Source organism: Hyperolius riggenbachi, chromosome 1, assembly GCF_040937935.1.
Source record: "Hyperolius riggenbachi isolate aHypRig1 chromosome 1, aHypRig1.pri, whole genome shotgun sequence".
Lineage (NCBI taxonomy): Eukaryota > Metazoa > Chordata > Amphibia > Anura > Hyperoliidae > Hyperolius > Hyperolius riggenbachi.
Window position 1 is genome coordinate 514,441,504 of NC_090646.1, and position 27,715 is coordinate 514,469,218.

Genomic DNA, 27,715 nt, shown 5'->3' on the forward strand with positions numbered 1-27,715 from the left:
AAACAGCGCGCTGTCAGGGTATACTTTTCTCACTATGGAGTCCTTGTTTTGCTCTTTCGCTTGATTTGATTTGTACAGCTCACCATCATGTTTGTTGCCAGTGTCATGTATTTATCAATTTATACTTATTTCAACTTGACTCCATGTGATTGATCAGTGTGATGCTCATTAACTGTGATGTCTGCTAAGCAGGCCATTGTATGTAATCCTTTCTGGCATGTTATACTGTGTTGCTATTTATTGATATTTTGAATACAGACTTTTTGCATTTATAGCCTTGCTGGTGTGCGAGTCATTTCTGTATATATTTTGGTATTATAGGGCCATTTATGTGCCCGTCTTACAGACTCAGCACCCATTAAACCACTTGTATGATTAATTTAAGGCTTGTTGCATAATTAAGGGAGTGCAAACCTTTTTTTTGTAAATAATTCATATTCACTGCACAGTAGTGTTGTCCATTATGATCTTTTTTGTGAGTCAATCATCAGGAAGCAGGGAGGATATACAAGATACAAAATGGATTTATTCGGCAAGTACGGTGGTGCCGTACTCAGAATTGCTTGTGGTACACATGGCTAGGGCAAATACGTAATGACAGTTGTACATTTTACACATATACGGCAACAATTACACATACTGACACAGCATTTACAATACATTAGCGGCTACAGTTCCACATACTAGCAGCATAACAGTACGATAGCATCTATTTTGAAATTGTGTGTTGGAAATGCAGAAGAGAAGGCAGAAGAGCCACTAAGGCAAGTATGCTGGTTGCAGACTAGGATGGAAGAGTCAGGGGTCAGAATTGTTGAGCAGCAGAACTGCCTGGGGGAAGAAAGAGTTCCTGTGCCTAGTGGTCTTGGTTGGGATAGTACGGAAGCGGCGGCCGGATGGGAGGGGCTCAAAAAAGCGGCTGCCAGGGTGGGTGGGGTCGCAGGAAATCCTGGTGGCCCTCTTCCTCATCCTAGCCGCGTGGAGGAGATCGAGAGGTGGCAGGGGCGATCCGATGATCCTTTCCGCCTCACTAATTATTCTTTGCAGTTTATGTCTGTCACTGGCCGTGGCGCAGGCATACCAGACGATATGGTGACATCACAATTGGCTTCATAGGAGACAGACAAACATGGAACCTGCCATCATTCTCTGCAAATACTATATAAAAATTCTGTGAAATCCAAACGTGGACAGTGAAATGCATATGTAATGTAAGTACAGCCAATATTTAGCTACTGATATGTTTTTTTTTTCTCTGAGACCTTATACCTAACAGCTCCTCTTTAAAGGTTATGCTGTTGCATATCTTTTAGGCCTCTTTCAGTGGGAAGTTGCGTTTGATACGACGTTAAAGTCGTGCAACGTGCCCCTAACGCGGCACATGTAGGTTATGAAATTAGATGTTATTTTGCACTGCGTTGTCTCTTGTTGCGCCGTTTTCGTCGCATACTGATGGAACGAAAACAGCGCATGTGCTACATTTAAAAAAAAAACATTACTGAGCAACGCAGCAAATTTATTGCTAAACGCACAGCATGCAGCACTATCTAAATATTGTTACACACAACGCAACGTGTGCACTGTGAATGTCACACAGACTTTGTATTACTGTGCGTTAGTCTGCGTTATACATTTTTATAACGTGCGACTTTAACGTCCCACTGTGAAAGAGGCCTTAGAGCAGAGAGGATGTTCTGAGTTCAGGTCCACTTTAAAAAATACACAAAACCCCCAAAATAAACTGGCTGCTGGATGGAGTCAAAGACTACACATTTTTCTCAACTCTCCTCAACCTCGACTACAATACTTAATTTTATTCCAGGTGCACAGTGGTTCGGCATAAAGGCTGCTGAATAATGTGGCTTGACGCACTGCAGTGCACCACCTATGCGACATTCACAGTGCATTACAGCGTATGCAATGCCCACTGTGAACCTATCCGTTTCATCACTCTCGTGTTTTGCCCATTTGAACTGGTGCATAAGGGAAAATTAACAGTCTCATGCCATGTAAACAGTGCTTTCCTCAGGGATCCAAAACTGCTTTAGGCGTGGGGCACACTATAAAAATCGCAAAACGCTATAGCAATTGCTAGCTCTTTGTGCAAGCGCTTTGCAGGCAATTGCAGCTGCGGTTTCCAGCGATTAAGCTAGCTCACATACTATATATACACCAGTACAATCCTCACAAAATGCTGCATGACAATAGATGCCACAACACCATAGACTTGCATTAGCAAAGCTGCTTTGTTTTTTACAATGCCGGTGATCAAAACGCCAAAAAGCGCTGTAGTACATTTCAGGCCTTACAGTACTCAAGCTATTGGAGAGTTCAAGCATAGCCATGTGGAAGACGACGCACCATTCCCAACACAATGTGAAGTCCTTAAATGAGAGGTATTATGATCTCACAGAACTAGGTTTAAAAGGGAGTATAGCATTATCCAAAGCACCTACTAGACTTACCGGTAGCGGTGTTTCTATCCTGAAGCTGGGACACGTCCTTCAGGAGTTTGGGCACGCCCAGACACCTGCTGAAACACACCAAAAAGGATTAAAAGCTCCCTCCCTCTAACCTCAGTGTATAAAAAGTAAAAGACCAGACACACCAGGAAAGAAGAGGAGCGAAGCACCTCCTAGTGACCCCTAACAGGAACAGACGCCAGGAAAGTGCGCAGAAGGGTAGGGTAGTGGACAGTGTCCCAGCTTCAGGATAGAAACACCGCTACCGGTAAGTCTAGCAGGTGCTTTCTCCAACCCTCAGCTGAGACACGTCCTTCAGGAGAGATGGAAAAGTAAATGACCCACCTAGGGAGGGACTACAGCCTGTAGCACTTTCCTGCCAAACGACAAATCCTGTTGCGACAGCACATCCACTCTATAGTGTTTGATAAAGGTGGAAGGACTTGCCCAGGTCGCCGCCTGACATATCTGCTGAACTGTAGCCCCCGCTCTCTTAGCCCATGATGAAGAGATGGAACGAGTCGAGTGTGCGTTAATACTAGCTGGTGGAGTGGAGTCTGAAATCTTGTAGGCCAAAGAAATAACCTCACAGATCCATTTAGCCATAGTCTGTCTAGAAGCTTGGTGCCCACAGTTATTTGATCCATACAAAACAAATAAATGAGAGGTCTTCCTAAACTCCCTAGTTCTAGTCAAGTAGGCCAAAATAGCTCGCCTGACATCTAAACAATGAAATTCAGACTCCTTGGTACAAGAAGGTTTATCACAAAATGACGGCAGAACAATACTTTGTGATCTGTGAAACTCCGAAGAAACTTTCGGCAAATAATTTGGATCTAACCGAAGAACAACCTTGTCCGGAAAAATCGTCAAAAAAGGATCCTTAATAGATAAGGCCTGAAGATCACCCAGTCTTCTGGCCGACGTAATTGCAACTAAAAAGATAACTTTAAGTGTCAAAAATTTTAGATCGATCTCAATGGGTTCAAACGGAGGTTTGGTTAATACATTGAGGACCAAGGAAAGATCCCACTGTGGAACAATCTTTTGTTTGATAGGTGTGGATTTTTGTACCGCTCGAAAAAAATCTCTGATTAACCTTTCTTGTGCCAAGGGCCTATCTAGTAAAATAGACAACGCTGAACATTGTACTCTGAGCGTACTGAGGGACAAATTCATTTCAAGACCCTCCTGAAGAAAATCCAGAATAGTACCTAGCTCAGACTTAAATCTATTATGCGAAATACACCATGAATCAAACACCTTCCACACCTTTCTATAGATTTTGTGCGTGACAGGTTTCCTGCACTTCAATAATGTATTAATCACTTTCTCGGATATCCCTTTATTCCTAAGAATTAGCCTCTCAGGATCCAAGCCGATAGACTGAACAACTCTGGCCTGGGATGAAATACAAGCCCCTGTCGTAAAAGATCCGCCCTCAGCGGTAGAGCTAATGGAGATTGAACTGACAGACTCAAGAGCGTGGCAAACCAAACCCTCTTGGGCCAGGCCGGTGCAATCAATTAAATTTGCCTTTTCCCTTTGCACCTTCTCTAGAACTCGTGGAATTAACTTTAAGGGCGGAAAGGCATAGCCTAGATTGAATGTCCATGGTACTGACATTGCATCCAATCCCAGGAAGCTCGGGCTGCTGTGGAGAGAGAAAAACCGGGCTATCTTCGCATTGCTCGGAGAAGCGAAAAGATCGATCTCTAGAGAACCTAACTTTTCTGTTATCCAGAGAAAAACTTCCTGATTCAATTCCCATTCCGCCTGATCGAGTTCGTGGCGGCTCAAATAATCCGCCTCCACATTCAGCGTTCCCTTTATGTGAATCGCCTCGACCGACAACAGATTTGCTTCCGCCCAGCAAAAAATCTCTGTAGACAAGAGGGACAGACTTACTGATCTGGTGCCCCCTTGCTTCTTGAGATACGCCACCGCAGAAACGTTGTCGGAAAACTCCAGAACATGCCTGTTCTGTATCGATTCCTGAAAGGCAAAAAACGCCTCCAGAACTGCCCGAAGCTCTCAGAGATTGCACAAGCTCCTTGCCAGTCTTTTGGACCATGTCCCCTGTGCCTGGTAACCTAGGGTCGTGGCCCCCCAACCCCCAGGCGCTTGCATCTGTGTGGTTTCTCACTGGGTCTTCCTGTCTCCACACTCCGCCCTGAGCCAGACTGGAGGTGTCCAGCCACCAGTGTAAACTTTGCTTTACCTGACCTGGAATCTGAACTACGTGCTCCATAGACTCCTGAGTCTTGTCCCAGATTGTTAACAACCACCTTTGCAGACCCCGACTGTGAAACTGTGCCCAAGAGACCGCCGGGAGTGCTGCTGTCATTAAACCCAAAACGTTCATTATGTTTCTGATGGATGTTTCCTGTAACCGTAAAAGGATTCTCAACTGACTGTAATTTTTCTATTTTTACTGTGGGAAGAAAAATCCTGCCTCTGACCGAATCGATCATATAGCCCAAAAATACAATAGTCTGGGTTGGTATCAAATGGGATTTCTGATAATTTATTATCCACCCCAACTGTGTTAAGGTTTGGATTACCTGGTCTCTGTGCTGGATTAATGTCTGCTGTGTTTTGGCAAAAATTAGCAGGTCGTCTAAATAAGGAATTATCTCTATTCCTTAAAGCCTTAGAAACTTCATGACCTCGGCCAGCACCTTTGTAAAAATTCGAGGGGCTGTCGCAATCCCGAAGGGAAGTGCTTGAAACTGGTAATGGAGACACTGTCCCTGCGATTGAATTGCGAATCTCAGAAACTTCTGCTGCAACTGTGCAATGGGGATGTGTAAATATGCGTCCTGTAAATCTATTGACACAAAGAATTCCTCCCCCTGAAGTAGAGCCTTTACTGAGGAGATGTTCTCCATTCTGAACCTCCTCTAAGTTAAAAAAAGGGTTAAGAGACTTCAGATTCAGAATTGAATCTGAAATCTCCTGTATTCTTTGTCACCAAGAATACGTGGGAATAATACCCCTGGTACTCTTCCCTTTGAGGCACCGGAAGTATTACCCGCTTTGAAATTAATTTTGAAATTTCTGTTTGAAGACCGTTAGCCTTCCTCTGATCTTGAGGAAGATTGTTCACGTAGACCCTGGGAGGAGGTGGAACAAAAAATTGCAGACAATAACCATCCCTTATAATTTTTAAAATAAAAGGATCTGGATTTATTTAACTCCATTGAGAAACGAAATAAAGAAGCCTCCTCCCACTGGCCGAGAGTCATTTATTTTCTTTGGGGTTGTTGGGCTTTGCAAGGGAAAATCCCCCTTTCCCCTTGCCTGCTGGAAAAGACCATTTCTTTTGTTGCGACTGAGACTTGGGCTGATCCTCCCCCTCTGTCCAGGTCTCCTGAAATGTCCGTGTTTCTTAAATTGAAAGGGTTTACGTTTACTGGGAATAGGTTTCCCCTTCTCAGCTGATCGGGAAAGCACATTCTCTAATTCACTCCCAAAAAGTAAATTCCCCTCAAAGGGTACCGAATATAATTTGTTTTTTGATGTCAAGTCCCCATCCCAGGTCTTGAGCCAGAGCGCTCTTCTGGCAGAGTTAATAAGAGCCATAGAACGGGCAGAAACTCTAATAATTTCTACCGCCGCGTCTGCCAAAAAAGCCACCGACCTCAAAACCACCGGCAGAGACTTGACATATGTATTTAAGGCTTTACCAGAATATGTGAAACTAAATTTTCCATCCACACCTTTAAATTTCCTGATATGCAAGTAGCCGCCACACTCGGTAAAAAGGCAAACGAGGCAGATTCCCATGCCTTTTTGAGCAATAAATCAATTCTTTTATCCATAGCGTCCTTTAGAACTCCTGCATCCTCAAAGGAAAGGTCTGCATTTTTTGAATATTTAGATAAAGAAGCATCAATCTTTGGACACTTCGTAAATTTTTCCATATCTGACTGAGCAAACGGATATTTTCTTTTAGCTAACTTCGGGATAAACAAACGTCGCTCTGGCTCCTGCCATTGCGATGCAATAATGTCTTTAAAGGAGTTCTTTCGCGAAAAAAGTAGGCAGTTAAAAAATGTGACAGATGACAGGTTTTGGGCCAATCCATCTTTTTAAGGGGGATTCTCAGGGCTTTCTTTGTTTTCAACAGCATTTCCTGAACAACAGTTGCAAAATTTAACTGACATAATAGTGTACAAGTGATTAGGGAGGCTGGCTGGTATCTTGCTATTTTGGCAGTTAAACTGTTGTTCAGGAAATGCTGTTGACAACAAAGAAAGCCCTGAGAATCCCCCTTAAAACGATGGACTGGCCCAGAACCTGTCATCTGTCAAATTTTTTAACTGCCTACTTTTTTCACGAAAGAACCCCTTTAAGAGACTGGTGAAAGGGAAAGACTCTACCCGTTTGCTGAGCCAAACCGGAATATACCGGATCTTGAACTGAAAGTTCCTTTTGAACCTCAGGAATTTGTTCAGTAGTGTATACAGCTTTAAGTAACTCATTAACTTCATCTGTATTAAACAAAAATCTTGCTGGTTTTTTAGACTGTTCATCAGAGTCCTCCTCCGATTGAACGTTCTCTCCCTCCTCAACCTCAGAGAAATGTCCCCTGCTCTCTAAATCTTCCCTCTCCTCCTCCTCCTCTAAAATAAATCGGTAACTGAGAAGGGCCTGCAGGAGGGTCCGACTCAGCCAAATCACCTGAGATAGGAGGAGGAACGGACTCAATAGGTGCAGGGGAAGGACCAGCCCCGGAGACCTCAGTGGAAACGGACAAAAGAGACTCTTTAAATTTACCCAAAGTCTCAGTCATATCCTTCTTAACTGAACGCATTAAATTTTTAAAAATAGCAGATGACTCTGAAGCAATGACTGCATCAATACAATTCTGGCATAAACTTTTTGTATAACTGGAAGATAATTTAGACAGACATTGGCAACATCTCTTAGATCTAGGCCTATCACTAGAGCCACCAGATTTAGACTCCACCTTGGCCGGAAAAGAGATAACAACAGAGACAGAGAAACCCCATTAGTACACTTAGCTCTTATGGCCGGTTCCATTAAGGGAGCAATATCTCCCACTCACCTCACCATCAGACTGTTTGGTTGTGGAGGCTGAGGATGCGGACGCAGACGATGCTGCAGTTACTGTTGCCGCTGCAGGCGCACTGCCTAGGGATGCAGAGGCCGCTGAAGCGCTTGCTGACTCCATTCTGCGCCATAGCCGCCTCTCCCTGGCGTCCTTTCATACACGCGTCTCCTGTACGTCACTTCCGGTCGCCTCCCCTCTCTCCCGGAAGTTCGTCATGCGCCTCACCCGGAATCCCTGCCTCCTTCTCACAAAAGCCGGCAGAAGACTAGGCGCGCAGGAGGAAGGAAGCTGGACAGCCCTATTCCACCAGAGGGCGTCCAGCGTAATGGCGGCGGCACATTCTTCCCGGTGTTCCACGGACTACCCCCCGGCCTAACTAAGGTACCACTGCCAGGACCAAACTCACCCTCCGATGAGAGAAAAAAATAACAAATAGGAGCTACCTTTCCGTATGTTCCCGGGCGGAAACACAAATACAGTGGGGTTAGAGGGAGGGCGGGAGCTTTTAATCCTTTTTGGTGTGTTTCAGCAGGTGTCTGGGCGTGCCCAAACTCCTGAAGGACGTGTCCCAGCTGAGGGTTGGAGAAAAACTGTTAAAAGACATGGCAATATTAGAAAACCGGTATAAAAGATTTAAACATGCAGCACCGTGTCTGCGGCAGACACAAACATACAGCATGGGGAGATTTTTAAAAAAACGCACTCAGAACACTACCGGTCACAGGAGCACGGCCTGGCCGCTCATGCACAGAAGCACACGACTGGCCAGATTTCCTGGGGCGAGGGGATTACAAGACAACAGAGCGGCCAGAGAGGAGAGCGAGGTAGCCCACGCACCTCACTGGGCTGGGGGAAGCCACAGGTAAGTATAAAAAGCCCCATTATAGAAATCCCAGGTACACTTTAAAATATATTTCTCTGCTCTCCACTAGATTGCTATGCCAATGCGGTGACTAATCCTCCCATATCTACAGCATTACATTTTGCTACTGATATTAAAGGCTCAATATTTTAGCACTCATAGCTCCTACACACCAAATTGTGATGGTAAGGTGGGTACCCTCCAAAAAACTACTTCTGCCAAATGGCAGTCCCGCTGGTTAATGAGGGTATATCAACGCTATCTTGTAAACTGCTGAGGCTGTAATGTGGCACAGAGGTAGTTCGGGGGGTCCCCTCCCTACCATCAAAATTTGGGAGTGTGCAGAAGCCACAAGGCTATGCATCACTAGGTCAAACTTTAAATAGGCCTACAGTATGGGAGGGGTTTTACCTTTTCAGCTGGATTTTCATTGGAAAAAGCTGCTGTGCCTTTAATAGAGTATGCTCTAATATTTTGAGGAATTAGTAATCCTTTTTATTAAGGAAGATGGTGACCTTGAGGTTACTGCTTGGTTTCTTCTCGGGGCTCTAGTAGCTACAAATAGGTTGTTGACTTTCTGAAAGATGATGTACTCTACATTTTGAGACATCTTCCAATATCCAGTGCATGAATAGCCTGCTCTTCACTGCTAGAAAAGATGAGTGAAACTGGTTTAAAGAAAACCTGTAACGACAAAAAGTCCCCCCCCCCCCAGGGGGGTACTCACCTCAGTAGGGGGTAGCCTCCGGATCCTATTGAGGCTTCCCCCGCCCTCCTGTGTCCCACAGCGGTCTCGCTCTGGCCCTTTGAACAGCGGGGATGTAAATATTTACCTTCCCAGCGCAGGCGCAGTATCGGCTCTCCGCTCGGAAAAAGGCGGAAATAGCCGATCGCTGTCGGCCTGCTCTACTGCGCAGGCGCAAGTGTCCTGCGCAGTAGAGCGGACCAGACAGAGATCGGCTATTTTCGCCTATCTCCGTGCTGAGAGCTGCAACAGCGCCCCCGCTAGAGCCGGAAAGGTAAATATAGCAAGACTTGTCAGGCTTATCGAGTGTGGATTGCAGGAGACTTCAGGGGAGCCAGCACTGGATTGACTGCGACTACAGCAGAGGGGGAAGCCTCATTGGGACCCTGAGGCTTCCCCCTACCGAGGTGAGTACCCCCCAGGGGAAGCTTTTTTTTTTTTTTGTTAGAGTCTCTTTAAAATCAGTGTATATAAAACTTGGAGGGTATCTTGGGTACGCAAGATATATGCGGTCCTAAGACTACCATCTTCAAAACAAAATGAAAGCAGCAGTTGTAGTATGACCGCACAAGGAGATGAATGAAACCTGCAAACACATCAAGCATTTTGTCCACAAAAATGTTTAATTCGATCATCTCAGGTTCACTTTAACGAGGAACTGGAAGGTGGAAATGAACTCACCACCAGTGTCAAGAAGATGGCAGGTTTGTCAGAGAAAACCCAGGTCTTAGAGGGGAAAAAGTCCTGCAGCCAATGAAAATGCAGCTGAAAAGGTGAAATCCCTTCCACAGTGTAGGCCTAACTAAAAAGGACCACTATTGCGGAAAAAAAATTATTTTTTTTTAAATACATGTAAAACATACAAATAAGAAATAAGTTTTTTTCCGGAGTAAAATGAGCCCTAAATTACTTTTCTTCTATGTTTCTATCACTTACAGTAACTAATAGAAATCTAACAGAACTAACAGGTTTTGAACTAGTTCATCTCTTCATGGGGGATTCTCAGCTTGGCCTTTATTCTTCATTAAAGTGAACCTAAAGTCCCCAAAAAAAACCGAGATGAACTCACCTGGGGCTTCCCTCAGCCCCCAGCAGACGATCGGTGCCCTCGCAGCTCCGCTCCGATGCCTCTGGACCCGCCGGCGAGCACTTCCGGTTTGGCCGTCACCGGCCGACAGGCATGGGAACGCGAGTGATTGTTCGCGTTCCCAGCCTGTATATCGCCCCCTATGCTGCTATTGCGACCTCCTGGCCGCAATAGCAGCATAGGGGGCGATATACAGGCTGGGAACGCGAACAATCACTCGCGTTCCCATGCCTGTCGGCCGGTGACGGCCAAACCGGAAGTGCTCGCCGGCGGGTCCAGAGGCATCGGAGCGGAGCTGCGAGGGCACCGATCGTCTGCTGGGGGCTGAGGGAAGCCCCAGGTGAGTTCATCTCGTTTTTTTGGGGGGACTTTAGGTTCACTTTAAGACACTCTTCTGAAAAGGATTTAATGATGCTGGCCAGCCCCCCTGCTCGCTGCACACTTTTTTGGCAGTTACGCGGAGCAGTTGCCATTCACTAAGTGCTTTTGAAAATAAAGAAAACCCTGAGACTCTCCCATGAGAAGATGGGCTACTCCAAAACCTGTTGGTTCTGTCAGATTTCTACTAAAATTAGTGGCTCATTTTACTCTAAGAAATGTACTTCTCATTTGAATGTGCTTACATGTATTTTAAATTTTACCATGTTCTTGATAGTGGTACTTTTGCCCTACTGATGCACACCCTTGTGGCTCCTACACACTCCAAATGTTGCAGATTTTGTTATTTTGGACATTTGCACTATTTATTTAGCGGTTTAGTCTACTTTTAAAGAGAACCCAAGGTGGCATATTATAATCCTAATAGGGTCATTGTACCGCCACTGCCAGCCCCCCTGCTCCTCCAATAGGAAGCCAAGCCACATCACAGGATGTACTCCTGGGTCGTGGCTTGGCTTCCTATTGGTGGAAACAAACAGAGGCGGAGAGAGGCGGGGGAGCGTGTTATCGAGGGGGTGATGCTACAAGGCTGACTGACAGCCTCACATAAATAAAAGCCAGCTAGCGACAAGCAGATTGTCACTAGGCTGGTAATCTTTTAAGAGGGTGCAGCATGGCGTAGGGGGGCTGGCAGCGGTGATACAATGACCCAGAGGCATGTCATTGTGCACACAACATGCCTCTGGGTCCTATTAGGATTATAATATGCCACCTCGGGTTCTCTTTAAAAGAACAGCCACATATGTGGGTGTGCACAGGTTTTAGAACTTCAAAACAAAGCCTGAACTATTTGAAATAGTATGAATACCGAAAACAAAATAGATTGTATGCACAGAGCTAAACTTGTGCCTATTGTCGTCAACATAATAAATATGTAGAATAATACGAACAAAATTGGAAACCAAATAGTATAGGTTTGTTTATTCTACAACAATCTTGTTTGCCCATAAGTATATTACTTTAACAGTAGAATTCATGGACGATAAGCATCTATCTACATTAGGTAATGAACCATAACCAACAAGAGTTCAGCTTAAATGAACAAACTTCATTTGTGCAAAAAAGATGGTAAAAAGTATGCATTTTTCTTCATTTTTTTATATTTTATAAAAAAAAAAACCTAACTGATATGTTTTTTCCCCTTGTTATATTACAGCGTCTAGAATTATATTCGAACATACACGTTTGTCGACTGCTTTAACACCTATTACAAACATATGTAAACCAAGGTTTTGTCTTCAACCTCCAGGATGAGTGTTTAAGAATGTGAAGTGAAAAAACATCTGTATAGACTTACCAATAAGTTCAGACCTACTTATGTGGTCCGGAGTGGGAAAAAAAGAAAAACCCCACATAGATGAGCACACCTTTCACATCATACACTCTTCTGAATGTCCAAAAATATAAACTTTAAAGCTAGAATAGCTTCCTATTGTAGTTTAATGAAAATGGTAATTTGATGACACTAACACCGGTATCACTGCTATTTACAAAAAATGATTGTGTTTTAATAAGTTAAAGTCAATGCAACATCCATGCAAGCTAGAATCCTAGCTTTTTGGTTACAAGAACACAAAGTGAGAAGTCCAGAGTAGATGAAGTGATACATCCATTTCTTCTCAGTTAAACAGCGTCCATTCCTCGCATGGATGATGTAAATCCTAAGCCCATGCCCCTCTGGGTGTGAGTCTGTGACCTTGCCATCTCGTACTGAGCATCCAGGTTTCTGAAAACCTCTTCTTGCGCCTTTAAGGTTCTGAAGCTTTCTGCATCTAATGAGCTAGGGCCAGCAGCTTCCTCTTCATTCTAAAACCGTAAAAAAAAAAAAAAAAAAAAAAAAAAGAAAGCACATTTCATTTCATGACTCAGTGATATAAATGTACAAGCACTGACAAGTGAAGGAATAGAAGAAAATTTGGTGCAAGAACAGGGTTAGATACCAGCACCAGGGTCACAATGTTGACAAGTATTTTTTCTGAAGAGTGGGGTGAACCAGAGGTTGGGTTGTTAAAAAGTAGGAGTGCAGTAGATAGCAAATAGCGTGTCAATGTTCCAGTATTAGTCTGGTGCACCATCTGTCCACAAGAGACAACGTTAGGATATGTGCGCCTAATCTTTTCATAGGTTGATGCACAGTATGCTTGCATTTTGCAATATACATGTTACAGGGCCAGAATTAGGGCACAAACTCAGGGGAGCCTCAGCACCGGGTATGTGACTATGCAAAATAATGCGGTTCCCCCCCCCCCCCTACCGAACACCCCTGCTTTTAACTTAGCAGTAGGGATAGCATTGGTTTTTGGGTGGTTGGTTTGCAACAAGTATTTGAGTGCACAAAGGGTTAAATTACTTGGCATACTGAATAAAGCATCTCAAATATTTAGATCTAAAACATGCAAGCACCATGCAGTAGCACTAGAACTTCACAACAAACACTACAGAGGCAAGTTCACCATGGTGTACAGCGCATGGAGTGCAAATCTTAGGGATTGCGGGCATAGCTGATCCTGGGTTTGGCGGGGGCTTTGTGTACAAAACCAAATAGGTAAATACTTAAGACACATCACCTCAGATATACTTAAATGTTCTGTTCTATACAGTGACAAAACACAAACTAATGGGGAGTAGAAGAAACTTATTTAGCTTTAGACCACACATTTCAAAGTTTTCTGGACATTTCTAGCCTCATAAGTAACTGTACAGAGAAATGTAGTTAATCAGTACTAGAAGATGGGGATTAATAATTAGGGCATCTCTTGAACAAATAAGACATACTGTAAAAGAGAAATACCGTCCTATATTATGCATTTTATGGGTCTTATGTGATGTCCGTTTATAATTCAATGAAAATGTAATAAAAAGATAATATATCAAAGAAATACCATGCTGCAATCTGAGTCAAGCACGTCGGTGGAGGCGCCCCAAGGATATATTGTGGCAGCAACTAATTAGTTATACTCATATAAATTATGTAGAAAAATTATATATGGTATAGTAATATAACAGTTATTTTAATAAAGACTCCTTTTTCTATCTACGCGAGTTCTTTTGGAGGTAAGAGACCTCCTTACTATACCATATATAATTTTTCTACATAATTTATATGAGTATAATTAGTTGCTGCCACAATATATCCTTGGGCGCCTCCACCGCCGTGCTTCACTCGTATACAACGCTTGAGGTGTCACCCCTATCCCTAGGGACACAGTCTACTGGGGACCAGGACCATAGGAGGAGAGCGACCACCCAGATCCAGAGGGTCCGGGACACCGAGCGGAGACGGTTATCTTTCCGCAGGCATTTATGGTGGTTATACTCACCTTTGTGAGTATAATTTATTCACAAACTTACATCTCCAATTATACTAACAATACTGCACCATAAGGGCTCCCGGTCTCACCTTTTCTGTAGGTCAAGGACAGCCCTCTCCATTGCGATGGGAGCACCCGAGACCCACACAGATATACATGCTGCAATCTATATTTTACAGTCCGCTAGAATGTTATGATTGTTACCTATCCTCATCTATTGTTAATGCATAGAAACACACTGAAATATGGTTCTTGTAAAAAGTTTTATGTAAAAAAAATAAAAAAATCAATATAGAGTGTAGGCCAAGCAAGCTTCAATTTGCTTGAGGGGGTCCACTGTTCTTTCATGTCAGCTCATTTATTTCTGCTGCTAAATAAGTCCATTGCATTAAGATCAAATGGCCTCAATTCACTAAGCTTATCTCCTGTCTTTAATAACTCTTCTAGAGTTGTTACCATGGTGATAAGGCATGTAGTATTTACCTCAGGCAAACCTAAAGTTAACTCTTCAATCCTTAACTCCAGAGTTAAAGACAGGCTGTTTATTAACTGCATGTGAAAATAACTACAGAGGAGGTAAATTAACTACAGGGGAGGTAACTTAAGGAATGAAGAGATAAGATAACTCTCACTTATGTGGAGGTAAGTTTTCTCTTGCCTTATCTCCAGCATGATCTTAGTGAATTGAGGCCAATGCATCATAGTTGAAAGATGCGCCACATGTTACCACTATGGTGGGACCAGACAGTGAGGCACGCAATACAATGAAAGTATACCTTACTGCCACCAAAAAACGCAAGCGCTACAGCATTCTGTGCATTCCTGAACCAGATCCCACCACACTCACTGTGGAATTCCCATAGGAATGTATTTTTTACTGCAATGCAACAGATTCAGTGTGGAAAGGCCCTTATAGGCTTCATTATTTTTCTCAGTACATATGAGACAGTCCGTGCACAGCTTCCTTAATTCACATTTATTTTAACATTGACTTTCGCCAGCAGACATAACATGAGATGCAGGTTCACAACATGTGTAAAGCGGAACGATCTGACCTGTATCGAAGACGTCTTCGATACAGGTCAGATCGTTCCGCTTTACACATGTTGTGAACCTGCATTTCATGTTATGTCTGCTGGCGAAAGTCAATGTTAAAATAAATGTGAATTAAGGAAGCTGTGCACGGACTGTCTCATATGTACTGTGAATCCCTTGCTGCCTACGTTAGCCTGGATGCACGCCTCCTCACATATATAAAGCAGAGAAGTGGAATAAGATGGAGCTTCCATTTAAAGGTGCAGAGACCAATCCATACCCCCATCACTGAGTGCCAGGCACAACAGCTCCTTTTGTGTACTTCATTATTTCTTAGCCTAAAATGGGCTTTATACAGTCATTTCTCGAGGAAAGTTTATTTTGATTGGTATTAGGTGCTTATGATGTCTGTATTGTATTTATTTTGCCCGCAAATAAAACATTCTGCCGATTGGAAAAAATAGAAAAATGAATGTCAAGATGTCAGGTATGCAGCAAAGGTTGAGAAAAATATCTTATGTATCAGGAACCAAAATATGGTTTTTAACACTCCAATACTGCAGGTAAGGTATATTAATAACAGAATGAAAAAAAAAAACTTCAGTGTTGGACAGCGGTAATGTGTTTTAAACTGTCTGGATTTTTAATGTTGTCCTGTGTTCTTGTGTGTGTGAATTCCTATCGCTTTCTAAAATCTCTCCCACAGTGACAGTGACCAATGCATAATGTTTAGAATCCCAGACTAATACTTATTGCTGTCACTTATTTTCTATGCTTCCACAGTTTCCACATGAAAAGGTAATTCTACCTTTATAAAAAAAAAAAAAAATAATTTAAAGAGAACCAGAGATGAAGCACCCTCTTGTATTTTACCTTATAAATCAGTGGGAACATGGCAGTAAACACCTAATCTGCTCTTTGTTTAATCTGACTGACTGTTATCACCCCTGATAAGAATCCCCGACTGAGCACTCAGTCTAGCTTTGCTACGGAAAGATTATAGTGGAGTCTGTCTTCTCTGGTGTCTTTTCAAGCCCAAGCCTGCCCCCTTGTGGCTCTGCTATAATAACTCAGCTATAATTATTCCCTGCAAAGCCAGACTGAATGCTGGATTCTTATCACAGCTGATAAGACTCTTTTAACAGTGAAGATGAAACAGAGAGCATGGTAAGCGTTTTCACTAATGTTCTTACTGATATATATGGTAAAATACACAAGGGTGCTTCATCTCTGGTTCCCTTTAAGGGGAGGGGATGCGCACACATCTAAAAATGGCGCCAGGAAATTTGGTAACAGGGTGAAGCTGGAAAAACCGTCTAACCCTGCTCCTGCAAATGTCCCGGCAGCGTTAAATATTCCCCCTTCAGGCCACCACACTCCATGTAATTAGGCTGCCAGCTGTTGCTGGAAGCTGAACTGCACTGTTTATGTAGTTTAGGCTCCATCTTTTGCCAATGCCCAAATTACCTACTGAGCACCGCTGTAGCCATAATTCACATTACAGCCTACGGTGGCTGTAATAATTCATATTCCAGACTATGATGGTGGCCATTTTGTTTTCAGCTTGGGATTAGTTTAACCACTTCACAACTGAGGGGTTTTACCCCTTGAGCACCAGAGCAATTTTCACCTTTCAGCGCTCCTTCCATTCATTAGTCTATAACTTTATCATTACTAATCGCAATGAAATTAACTAGATCTTGTTTTTTTCGCCACCAATTAGGCTTTCTTTAGGTGGGACATTATGCCAAGATTTTATTCTAAATGTGTTTTAATGGAAAAATAGGAAAAAATGTGGGGAAATTTTTTTTCAGTTTTCGGCCATTATAGTTTTTATATAATGCATGCTACTGTAATTAAAACCCATGAAATTTGCCCATTTGTCCCGGTTATAAAACCGTTTAAATTATGTCCCTATCACAATGTTTGGCGCCAATATTTTATTTGGAAATAAAGGTGCATTTTTTCAGTTTTGCGTCCATCCCTTATTACAAGCTCATAGTTTATAAAGTAACAGTGTTATATCCTCTTGACATAAATATTTAAAAAGTTTAGTCCCTAAGGTAACTATTTATGTATTTTTTTATTGTAATTTTTTTTTTTTATTACAAAAAAAAAAAATTGGGGAGTGTGGGAGGTAAGGAGTTAAATTTTAGTGTAAAACTAAGGTATTTGTATATGAAAAATGCTTTAGGGTGTAGTTTTACTATTTGGCCACAAGATGGCCACAGTAACTTTTTGTAAATGCGTCCTGCAAGCGTACAGGAAGTACGCTTGCAGGAAGTTCAGGGAGGCTGGGAAACGTTTTTTTTTCACAATGATCGCGCTGCTTCTCAACGAACGTGAACGGTTTTCCTGTTCTTTGATCTCCGGGTGGGAGGCGGCGTGCACGAGAGTGCGCGAATGAGCGAGCGGGAGTGCGGCCAGCGGCGGGAGGTGCGGATATCTCCGTCCCTGGGGGGTGAAAGGATGGAAAAAGGGACAGAGATATCCGCACCGTTGGGGGTAAAGTGGTTAAAAAATTTTTTTAATCAAATCTTCATATTAAAAAATGTTGAGCAAGTGAAGTATGGTCCAGTGCTGGTCGAGGTGGCAACTCCTACACATTAGGTAGGATTATTAACCACTTAAGCCCGAAGGGTTGAAATTTTTTTTACATCCGAGCAACTTTCACCCCCCATTCATTTGCCAATAACTTTATCACTACTCATCACAATTAATTGATCTATATCTTGTTTTTTCCGCCACCAATTAGGCTTTCTGTGGGTGGTATATTTTGCTAAGAGCCACTTTACTGTAAATGCATTTTAACAGGAAGAATAAGAAAAAAATTGAAAAAATTTATTATTTCTCAGTTTTCAGCCATTATAGTTTTAAAATAATACATGCCTCCATAATTAAAACTCACGTATTGTATTTGCCCATATGCCCCGGGTATTTCACCGTTAAAATTATGTCCCTATCACAATGTATGGCGACAATATTTTATTTGGAAATAAAGGTGCATTTTTTCCGTTTTGCGTCCATCACTGTTTAGAAGCCCATAATTTATTAAATCATATTGATATACTCCTTTGACATGCATATTTAAAAAGTTCAGACCCTTAGGTAACTATTTATGTTTTTTTTTTTTTTTTTTTTTTTATTATTGTCTTTTTTTTTTTTAATTTAAACTTGTATGTGGGTATTTTTTGGTGTGGGAGGTAAACAGGGTTTTTTTTTAATATATTTATATGTTTATCTGTAAAACTTTTTTTTAGGTGTAATTTGCTATTTGGCCACAAGATGGCCAGAATCAAAAAGTCCTGGGAGCGATCGATCTCGCTCCCAGGCAGAAGAAAGGAGACCAGAGCTCAGAAAAGCCGCAGCGTCTGAAGAGACGCTGCCGGCTTTTCTCCGGGGGTGGGGTCCGATCAGTGAAAGGGATTATAAATCCCTTTCGCTGATCGGTGGGCTAGCGGCCAGCAGCGGGGGCGCGCACGGGGGACCCGCGGGAGTGCGCGCAGCCCAACTGGACGAGAAATCTCGTCCAGTTGGGCTTAAGTGGTTAAAGTGAATGTTTACCAGATTAAAAAAGAAAAAAAGTCAGATACTCACCTAAGGAGAGGGAAGGCTCGGTCCGAATGAGCCTTCCCCCTCCTCTCCCGATCCCGCGCAGGATCCCCCGTGGCAGTATTCGACCAGTTCGGTCAAATACTGCCACTTCCGCATGCCTTCGGGAGCTTTCGGAAGCCTTCGGGAGCACTCGGGCTCCCGATGACGCGGCCGCTCCATACTACGCATGCGCGAGTGCCCTCTATGACGCACTCGCGCGTACGTAGTATGGAGCCGCCCGTCTTCGGAAGCCCGAGTGCTCCCGAAGACCTCCAAAGTTCCTGCGGCGGCGGACGCGAACGGGGGAGCCAGCGCAGCACCGAGGGCACCGGGAGAGGAGAGGGAAGGCTCATTAGGACCGAGCCTTCCCTCTCCTTAGGTGAGTATCTGACTTTTTCTTTTTTAATTCGGTACCCATTGGCTTTAACAGAAAGAAGTTCATTTAGCGTTACTACTTTACACTGTTAATATCAATGGGTATTAAGCCCCTGAAAGCATGCATATATTTGTTTTAGCATATCCCAGGTTGAAATAAACAAAACACGCAGACAAGAGAATTATCACTAAATATAATGTATTCTTGTGATAATATACAGAGAATATACAAAAATTACATATAAGAAAGTTATGATTAAGATGCCAATTACTAAGATATCTGCTAACATATTATAATGTCCACCAAAAAAAATTGCATGAAATACATTACCAGGTCCTAGAAACCGTTTAAAGGGATACTGTAAGGGGGGGAGGGGGGGGGAGGGGGGGGGGGGGGTCAGGGAAAAATGAGTTGAAGTTACCCGGGGCTTCTAGACATCCTGTGCCCGCTCAGCCACTCCCCAATGCTCTGGCCCCGGCTCTATTTCACTTCTGGAATTTCAGACTTTAAAGTCTGAAAATCACTGTGCCTGCGTTGCCATGTCCTCACTCCCGCTGATGACACCAGGAGCAAGGGAAGCAAGGACACGGCAACGCAGACGCAGTGATTTTCAGACTTTAAAGTCTGAAATTCCAGAAGTGAACCGGAGGCGGGGCCAGAGCATTGGTGAGAGGCTGCACGGGCACAGGATGCCTGCGGGGGACCATTAGAAGCCACGGGTAACTTCAACTCATTTTCCCCCGACCCCCCTACAGTATCCCTTTAAGCAAGAGCAGCAGCAGCCTAAAAATCTCTCTCTTTCATTACCTATCTTTATAGGGTTAGAACAAAGAAAGAACTAACTCCTCCTGCTGATTAAAGGGAAGGTTCAGGGACACCTTGAAAAAAATAAAAATCGATATCCACTTACCTGGGGCTTCCTCCAGCCCGTGGCAGGCAGGAGGTGCCCTCGCCGCCGCTCCAGAGGCTTCCGGTCGTCTTCGGTGGCCGACTCGACCTGGCCAGGCCGGCTGCCAGGTCGGGCTCTTCTGCACTCCAAGGACGGGCTCTTCTGCGTCCCACGCGGGCGCGCTGACGTCATCGGACGTCCGCCGGGCTGTACTGCGCAGGCGCAGAACTACTGCGCCTGCGCAGTACAGCCCGGCAGACGTCCGATGACGTCAGCGCGCCGGTGTTGGACGCAGAAGTGCCGGGCGTTGGAGCGCAGAAGAGCCCGACCTGGCAGCCGGCCTGGCCAGGTCGGGTCGGCCACCGAAGACGACCGGAAGCCTCTGGAGCGGCAGCGAGGGCACCTCCTGCCTGCCACGGGCTGGAGGAAGCCCCAGGTAAGTGGATATCGATTTTTATTTTTTTCAAGGTGTCCCTGAACCTTCCCTTTAAAGGAAAGGTTCAGGGAGGGTGGGCAAAAAATAAAAATAAAATTCCACTTACCTGGGGCTTCCTCCAGCCCGTGGCAGGCAGGAGGTGCCCTCGCCGCCGCTCCGCAGGCTCCCGGTGGTCTCCGGTGGCGCGCCCGACCTGGCCAGGCCGGCTGCCAGGTCGGGCTCTTCTGCGCTCCAAGGCCCGGAACTTCTGCGTCCCACGCCGGCGCTCTGACGTCATCGGACGTCCTCCGTGCTCTACTGCGCATGCGCAGTAGTTCTGCGCATGCGCAGTAGAGCCCGGAGGACGTCCGATGTTGTCAGAGCGCCGGCGTGGGACGCAGAAGTTCCGGGCCTTGGACCGCAGAAGAGCACGACCTGGCAGCCGGCCTGGCCAGGTCGGGCGCGCCACCGGAGACCACCGGGAGCCTGCGGAGCGGCGGCGAGGGCACCTCCTGCCTGCCACGGGCTGGAGGAAGCCCCAGGTAAGTGGAATTTGATTTTTATTTTTTACCCACCCTCCCTGAACCTTCCCTTTAACATACGCGTATGTCAGCACATCACATTTCAGAAATTCATTCCGATGATGTAATGTGCTTTTGGTTTCACTTTCTATCTTAGGAGTCATTCTAGGAGACCTTGCCAACTATTAGCTACTTGCTAAAATATTTCAGTTATTAGTTAGGTCATTTTCAGCGTTAGAAAAAAGCGTGAGAATAAAGTGTGGGAATACATGAGAATAGTTTCACATCATTACACTCTATGCGAGATATAAAACTGGTTATACAAAAACTGATTACTTATTTCAACAGCAATTTTGAGACTATGATATAAGAATAAATCAAAAGATATAAATTCATGATATATAAAAGGAATACAACGTTAAATATTTGACAGAGGAGTTGACAAACCAAAAAAAATGTGGGTAATACCTTTAATGACTAACTTGGTTACATGTAACATGGTTTGTTACAGCTTTTAAAAGCTTACAATAAACCATGTAGTTAGTCATTAAATGTATCAACTGAATCAACGTTTATGTCCGCATATTAAAATGTAATATGCCAAGTTACTTACCTGGGGCAGTCCTCTTGCTACCTCACTGTGATTACTCTGCTGTCCCCCTCCATGTGACGGACGACGTTTGTGCCGGCAGCCACTGCACATGCCTCCTTTATCATCTTCCCACAGCCAAGGGTAATTTCTGGAGGAGGCATGTGGCACGCATACGAGAGGAATCGGCGCAGGATACAGCCGGTATTCGGCTGATCCTGCTGCTGCACAAGTCCCGGCCGTATTAAATACTATTCCCCCTCCGGGCCGCCACGGATGGTAGGGAATGAAATAATTCGGCTTCCAGCAATTGCTGGAGGCCGAATTATAGTGTTTTAGAAGTAACTTCAGCTCAGTCTTCTGACGGCGTTGAAGTTACTCACTGCTGCGCCCAAGTCTCCTGCGCTGGAATGAAAGAGTTCGTGTGGCACGGGGCCACGTATCCAGCGCTCTGAGGTGGACCGCAGAGGAACGGAGCAGCGTGGGATGACAGCAAGAGACCTGGAAGACTTCAGGGGATGGAAGAAGCCCCAGGTCCTGTTTTGGGTTATGCCGTATATACTCGAATATAAGCTGGATGAAAAAGCTGGATTTTTTTGATGACTCAAGTATAAGTCGACCCAAATCTGGCTGGGATAGATACCTGCTGGCTGAGATCAATAACTCTGCTCTCCCCCTGGCGCTGCACAGTGACTCTAGTCGAGTATATACGGTAGTTTCCTTCAATCATCCTGCAAGGAATGATCCGTTTGGGTCTGCTTTAATCACCTACACAGGTATTCCATTTCCAAACAACTAGATCTAAAAAAAATTAGATCCGGTTGATTACAGCCAGAAAGCTTGAAATTTGTCACAACAGATGTGCTTTAAAGAGGAACTCCAGTGAAAATAATGTAATAAAAAAAGTGCTTCATTCTTACCATAATTATGTATAAATGATTTAGTCAGTGTTTGCTCATTGTAAAATCTTTCCTCTCCCAGATTCACATTCTGACATGTATTACATGGTGACATTTTTACTGTGGGCAAGTTATGTAGCTGTTTCTAGCTGTTCTGGCTGTTAGACAGCTCTAAACAGCCATTTCCTGTCTGTGAACATTGTTACATTGTAGCAGTTTGCCAGGAGTACCGCGGTATTCAGAGCCTCTAGTGGGAGTGGTTTCAGCACAAAATCAGTCACACAGCGCCCCCTGATGGTCTGTTTGTGAAAATCATTCTATTTCTCATGTAAAAGGGGGTATCAGCTACTGGTTGGGATAAAGTTCAATTCTTGGTTGGAGTTTCTCTTTAAGTCCTGTTTATATTATGTTACACACCAGGTAACATTGCTTCAACCTACACCCTTTATATTATTTTTAGCAACAGGTTACTTACCTTAATTCCCATTAGTTTTCTAAATTTAACATTTTGGTCCTTGTTTCCAAAATTTAGTTTCTCCCAGATTTCTGCAGATTGAGATTTATCCTAAAAGAGGAAAAAACATGGAGCTTTAAACATGTCTTCTCTGTATTAGATCAACATGAAAACCATATTAAAAATACTGTACGTGTGCGTGTGTCTTCTGGCCACCTTTTAAGTGGCACATTGAAGGACACAAAGATGCAGTTCTGGGGATGCTAAATGGTGCACATCAGCTGACACTAGACAATGGGCTCTATTCACAAAGGGCAGTTCAGTGAAATCAATTTGTGTCTGTAAAATACCTCATTCGGTATTTTACACTTTTTTCCAAATTCACTAAAGATTTTGCACAACTTTGTTAATTTACCGAACAAACATGCCTCAATTCACTAAGACCTGCTGGTAAGTGTCACTTACCAGTGTGGAGCAAGCCAGCGGGCAGAGAGCTGCGTGCATCACTGAGGTTTTCTGTCCTGTGCATCCCAGTCATCCCCTTTAGATGTGCTGCAGCCACCAGGGGGAGCTCTTCTGTATGCCATAATAAAGAATTTCACATCTAAAGGGATGCAAAGAAGCCCCCCCTCCCACCCAAAAAAAAAATATAAATAAAAAATAAAATAAAAACTTCCTCTGCTCTGATACAGTGAAAGTCCTGCTCGATACCCCTTTGCTTCAAATCAGAGTGAGAAGCAGGGCTGTGTGGCTCTTCCCAAAGGCTGTCTGTCAAGTTACCGCACAGAGACAGCATGGAGAGAGAAAGTTATCAGCTGCTATGGAGAAAAATACTGAACACTTTTTTTTTGCCCGGTAAACCGAACGCGGAAATCTTAGTGAATTGCAATTTCTTGACATTTGAGGCAAATACTGCACAAGTCAGTATTGTAACTCACTAGTCGATGACTAATTTTTTTTTTAATAGTTTTTATTCAGAATTTTTTTTTCAAAGAATAAACACACAGTAAGACATGAGAAATTATCAGAAGAAAATATACAAGGTACATGACAGTCCACTAGGATAGGTAATTACCAAATATAAAATCAGAGTGTTAGCGGACTCATTTAACAAAAAGAACCACTTATCACAAGAAGTTATGTTATCCCTTGACCATGTGGTCCCTCGCTTTGAAAAACAAAGTAGTAAATTGTGAAAGAATTTGGTGAGCAATGGTCACCGTAATGATAGCTAAATTATATGTAGTAAGGGAAGACATGGTCTGAAATAATTGATCACATATGTATGTAAAGTATTGATGAAAATTAGTCACTATTGTCAAAGTCAAATATCAGATTTGTGTAACAGTAGGCATACATGAACCAGGCACATCTGCATTAGCTGATAATTCTAGAAAAAACAGAGGAATTGGAAGAGAGGGAGAAGAGAAAGAAGAGTCGGTGACTAATTTTTAGTGCAGTAATAGATTTAGTGAATTGCGATGTGTGAAGGTGATCAGTAAAATTAGCAGTTTCAAGATTTACCGAATGCGGTAATGCTTAATGGAGAGTGTTTGGTGCATAGTTCTAACCTGGACCTGCTTTGGTATGTAACTAAACTTCAAGTTGTAATGTTAAAAACTTAACGGGATACTGCGGGGGGGGGGGGGGGGGGGGGGGGGGGGGGGGGTTGGGCGGGGGAAAATGAGCTGAACTTACCCGGGGCTTCTAACGGTCCCCCGCAGACATCCTGTGCCCGCGCAGCCATTCCCCGATGCTCCGGCCCCGCCTCCAGTTCACTTCTGGAATTTCTGACTTTAAAGTCAGAAAACCACTGCGCCTGCGTTGCCATGTCCTCGCTCCCGCTGATGTCACCAGGAGTGTACTGCGCAGACACAGACCATACTGGGCCTGCGCTGTGCGCTCTTGATGACATCAGCGGGATCGAGGACACGGCAACGCAGGCACAGTGGTTTTCAGACTTTAAAGTCTGAAATTCCAGAAGTGAACCGGAGGCGGGGCCGGAGCCTCGGCGCCAACACAGAATGTCTGCGGGGGACCGTTAGAAGCCCCGGGTAAGTTCAACTCATTTTCCCTTGACCCTCCTACAGTATCCCTTTAAAGACAGCTAAAAGGAAAAGTCCAATTTGAGTGCTTGCCAAGGGAGATTGAAGCCTCTGGATCTTTCATCTCCCGTCACCCTCCTCCTCGCCATTCCAGCCTCGAAAACCCCCGCAAGACTGTCGACAAACCTCACTGTGACTGCGCCGGCAGCTCGTGCCTGCACACTAGCACGTAGTTGCACAGGCTTGGCTTTTTCCGCTGAGCTAGAGCGGTAGCTCCATGCTACTGCGCAGTTTGTGCAGTGTGGGCAAGCTCCATGGAACTTCAGGGGTCTCAGTACTGAAACGGAAGGATGGGCAACTCTCCCAAGGCAAGGATCCACATTTTTCACCTAAAAGTTCTCTCTGATTTAATTTAAGATGGGTACATGCTTTCAATTGTGACTGGCCAATCACTGACCAATTAGACCACCTCTATGTAGTACGAGGGTTAACCTAAGCAATCTGTTCATAGTACTCAAGGGGCTTGATTCACAAAGCGGTGCTAACTGTTTAGCACGGGTGTGCTAAACAGTTAGCACGTGAAGTGCCGTTCGCGGACTGAATCGCGGCAAATTGAGCACGCAAAAGTCCACGAACGGCACTTCGCGTGCTAACTGTTTAGCAAACCCGTGCTAAACAGTTAGCACCGCTTTGTGAATCAAGCCCCATATCTGTTGACACTCATACTACATGGAGGTGGTAAACTTGGCCATCCAATTTTGATTGACACAAAGAAAAAGAAGTTGGCCCTGCAAGAACCGCACCACAAGGTATTTGAGTACAAAAAGTAGCCTTTATTAAACTATACCAACAATAAAACCAGTTAAAAACAATCACACAGTATAGGTAATGCCCTCAAACATTGCACTGTAAGTGCTCAGTAATGCAGTAAAAAACACCTATTGTAAAAAATAATAATACAGCTGCAAGCCAGTAGCAGTCTGGAAGTGAAGGGGTAAAAGAAAAAAAAGGGGAAGATCTGAGAATGGAAGTAGACCAACCTGTAAGGGTGAGGTGCACCGAGTAAAAAGGGTGGTAAAGTGAAGTGAGAACCGGTATCCGAGGTGAAACGGAAATCCGAGTGTAAGGACCAAAATCGGCCAAAAAGTGAAGAGATTTGGACTCAAAGGGTCAAGCGTGAGTGGAGAGCTTACCAGTCAGGCAGCTGTACGGAGGGACTAGTCTGTGGAGGCCTCCACAGACTAGCCCCTTCGTACAGCTGCCTGACTCGGATTTCCGTTTCACCTCGGATACCGGTTCTCACTTCACTTTACCACCCTTTTACTCGGTGCACCTCACCCTTACAGGTTGGTCTACTTCCATTCTCAGATCTCCCCCTTTTTTTTTACCCCTTCACTTCCAGACTGCTACTGGCTTGCAGCTGTATCATTATGTTTTACAATAGGTGTTTTTTACTGCATTACTGAGCACTTACAGTGCAATGTTTGAGGGCATTACCTATACTGTGTGATTGTTTTTAACTGGTTTTATTGTTGGTATGGTTTAATAAAGGCTACTTTTTGTACTCCAATACCTTGTGGTGCGGTTCTTGCAGGGCCAACTTTTTCTTTGTGTCAAAATTGCTGCGGTTATGGCTGGCCTTTCTGCACACAATGGTTGTTATTCTGTTTTAGAATTAGCTTGATATACAACAATATAATTTTTTGATGGGGCTTGTCCGCTTCTCTGTTTTGTCATCCAATTTTGATTGGCTAATCAGCCAGCTTTACCACATCCATGTAGTAGGTGTTAACATTTCAGAAGATTTGAAAGTTATGACCAAAGCTGAATTGTTGATAATACAAAGTCATAATTCTTACCCCCTCCTTCTTGCCTTGCCAAAGCATCTTTCGCTTCTTCTCTTGTTCAGCAAACCTCATTGGGTTTACAGCTGCAGGGTTATAATAGCTAGGAACAGAAATGCCAGTTTCTGCTAATGCCTTTGCCTGTAAAGCAGCCATCTGGGCTGCCATTGCAATCTGAGGGGTAACCTGTGTTCCAGAGGCCAACAAAGCTGCAACATTGATGACGGATCCTCCACCTGCTGCAGCAACTGCATAACAGAAAAGAAGAAGAGGAGAGAGTTATTAGCATTACAACACAGATTTCTATTACAGTACATGTGAAAAAAAAAAAAAAAAAAAAAAAAAGAGGGGGAAAAAAATTGATAGTCCCTTAAAAGGACACCCGAGGTGAAAATAAACGGATGAAACAATTGTATCTATCCTCCTACTCCTAAAAATATCCCACAGTTTTATTTTGTATTTAAAGTTACTTTTTACGTTTTTACTGTTCCATTGTCTCTACTCAATGACAAATTAATTTAAGTATGCCAGAGCTAAAATTTATTAGCCATTGACCCTTTTTTATTCATTTCCTGCCCTCAGAAGCCATTTTCTGCCAGAAAATGTATTTTATGGTTGTAATTCTTTATCAGTGAGGGTTACGCTAGAGTCTGACCCAGTCCCGACCCAGACAGACAAACTGTCATTTGCATACCTGATTTTTAACTTTTGAAGCCAGAGAAATAAAAAATGAACACAGCACAGTTGTGTGCTTGGCACTATACATACACATATCTATCTTATGTCACCTCGGGTGTCCTTTAAATGACATTTTATACTTCAGTCCTCTGTGTACCACATGCCTCTTTACACTTCAGTCTTTTGACGTTCAGAACTGCTTGTACTCCCACACAAAGTCCTTTCTGCGCACCTTAACTATGCCTGCCATTCGTATATTTAAAGTGTACCCGAGATGACATGCAATGTGATAAGATAGACACGTACGCAGGAACACAAACACCTATGCTATACTTTTTTTTATGTTCTCTTCTCCCCTGCTTGAAAGTTGATATCTAGCTGTGCAACTGGG

At 43.8% G+C, this 27,715-nt stretch overlaps 1 protein-coding gene across 3 annotated transcripts in view; it reads right to left on the reverse strand.

Annotated features, from left to right (window-relative positions):
- Nucleotides 1-11,580: 11,580 nt before the first annotated feature.
- Nucleotides 11,581-27,715, reverse strand: part of RSRC2 (arginine and serine rich coiled-coil 2) — a 39,421-nt gene continuing 23,286 nt past the window's right edge. For all 3 annotated transcript variants that reach the window (XM_068244161.1, XM_068244167.1, XM_068244174.1), the window contains 3 exons: nt 26,662-26,894; nt 22,779-22,868; nt 11,581-12,480 (listed from right to left, as the gene is read on the reverse strand). In XM_068244161.1, coding sequence (XP_068100262.1) covers nt 12,298-12,480; nt 22,779-22,868; nt 26,662-26,894 — 506 coding nt within the window. In that variant the 3' untranslated portion in view covers nt 11,581-12,297. The remainder of the gene's footprint in view (nt 12,481-22,778; nt 22,869-26,661; nt 26,895-27,715) is intronic.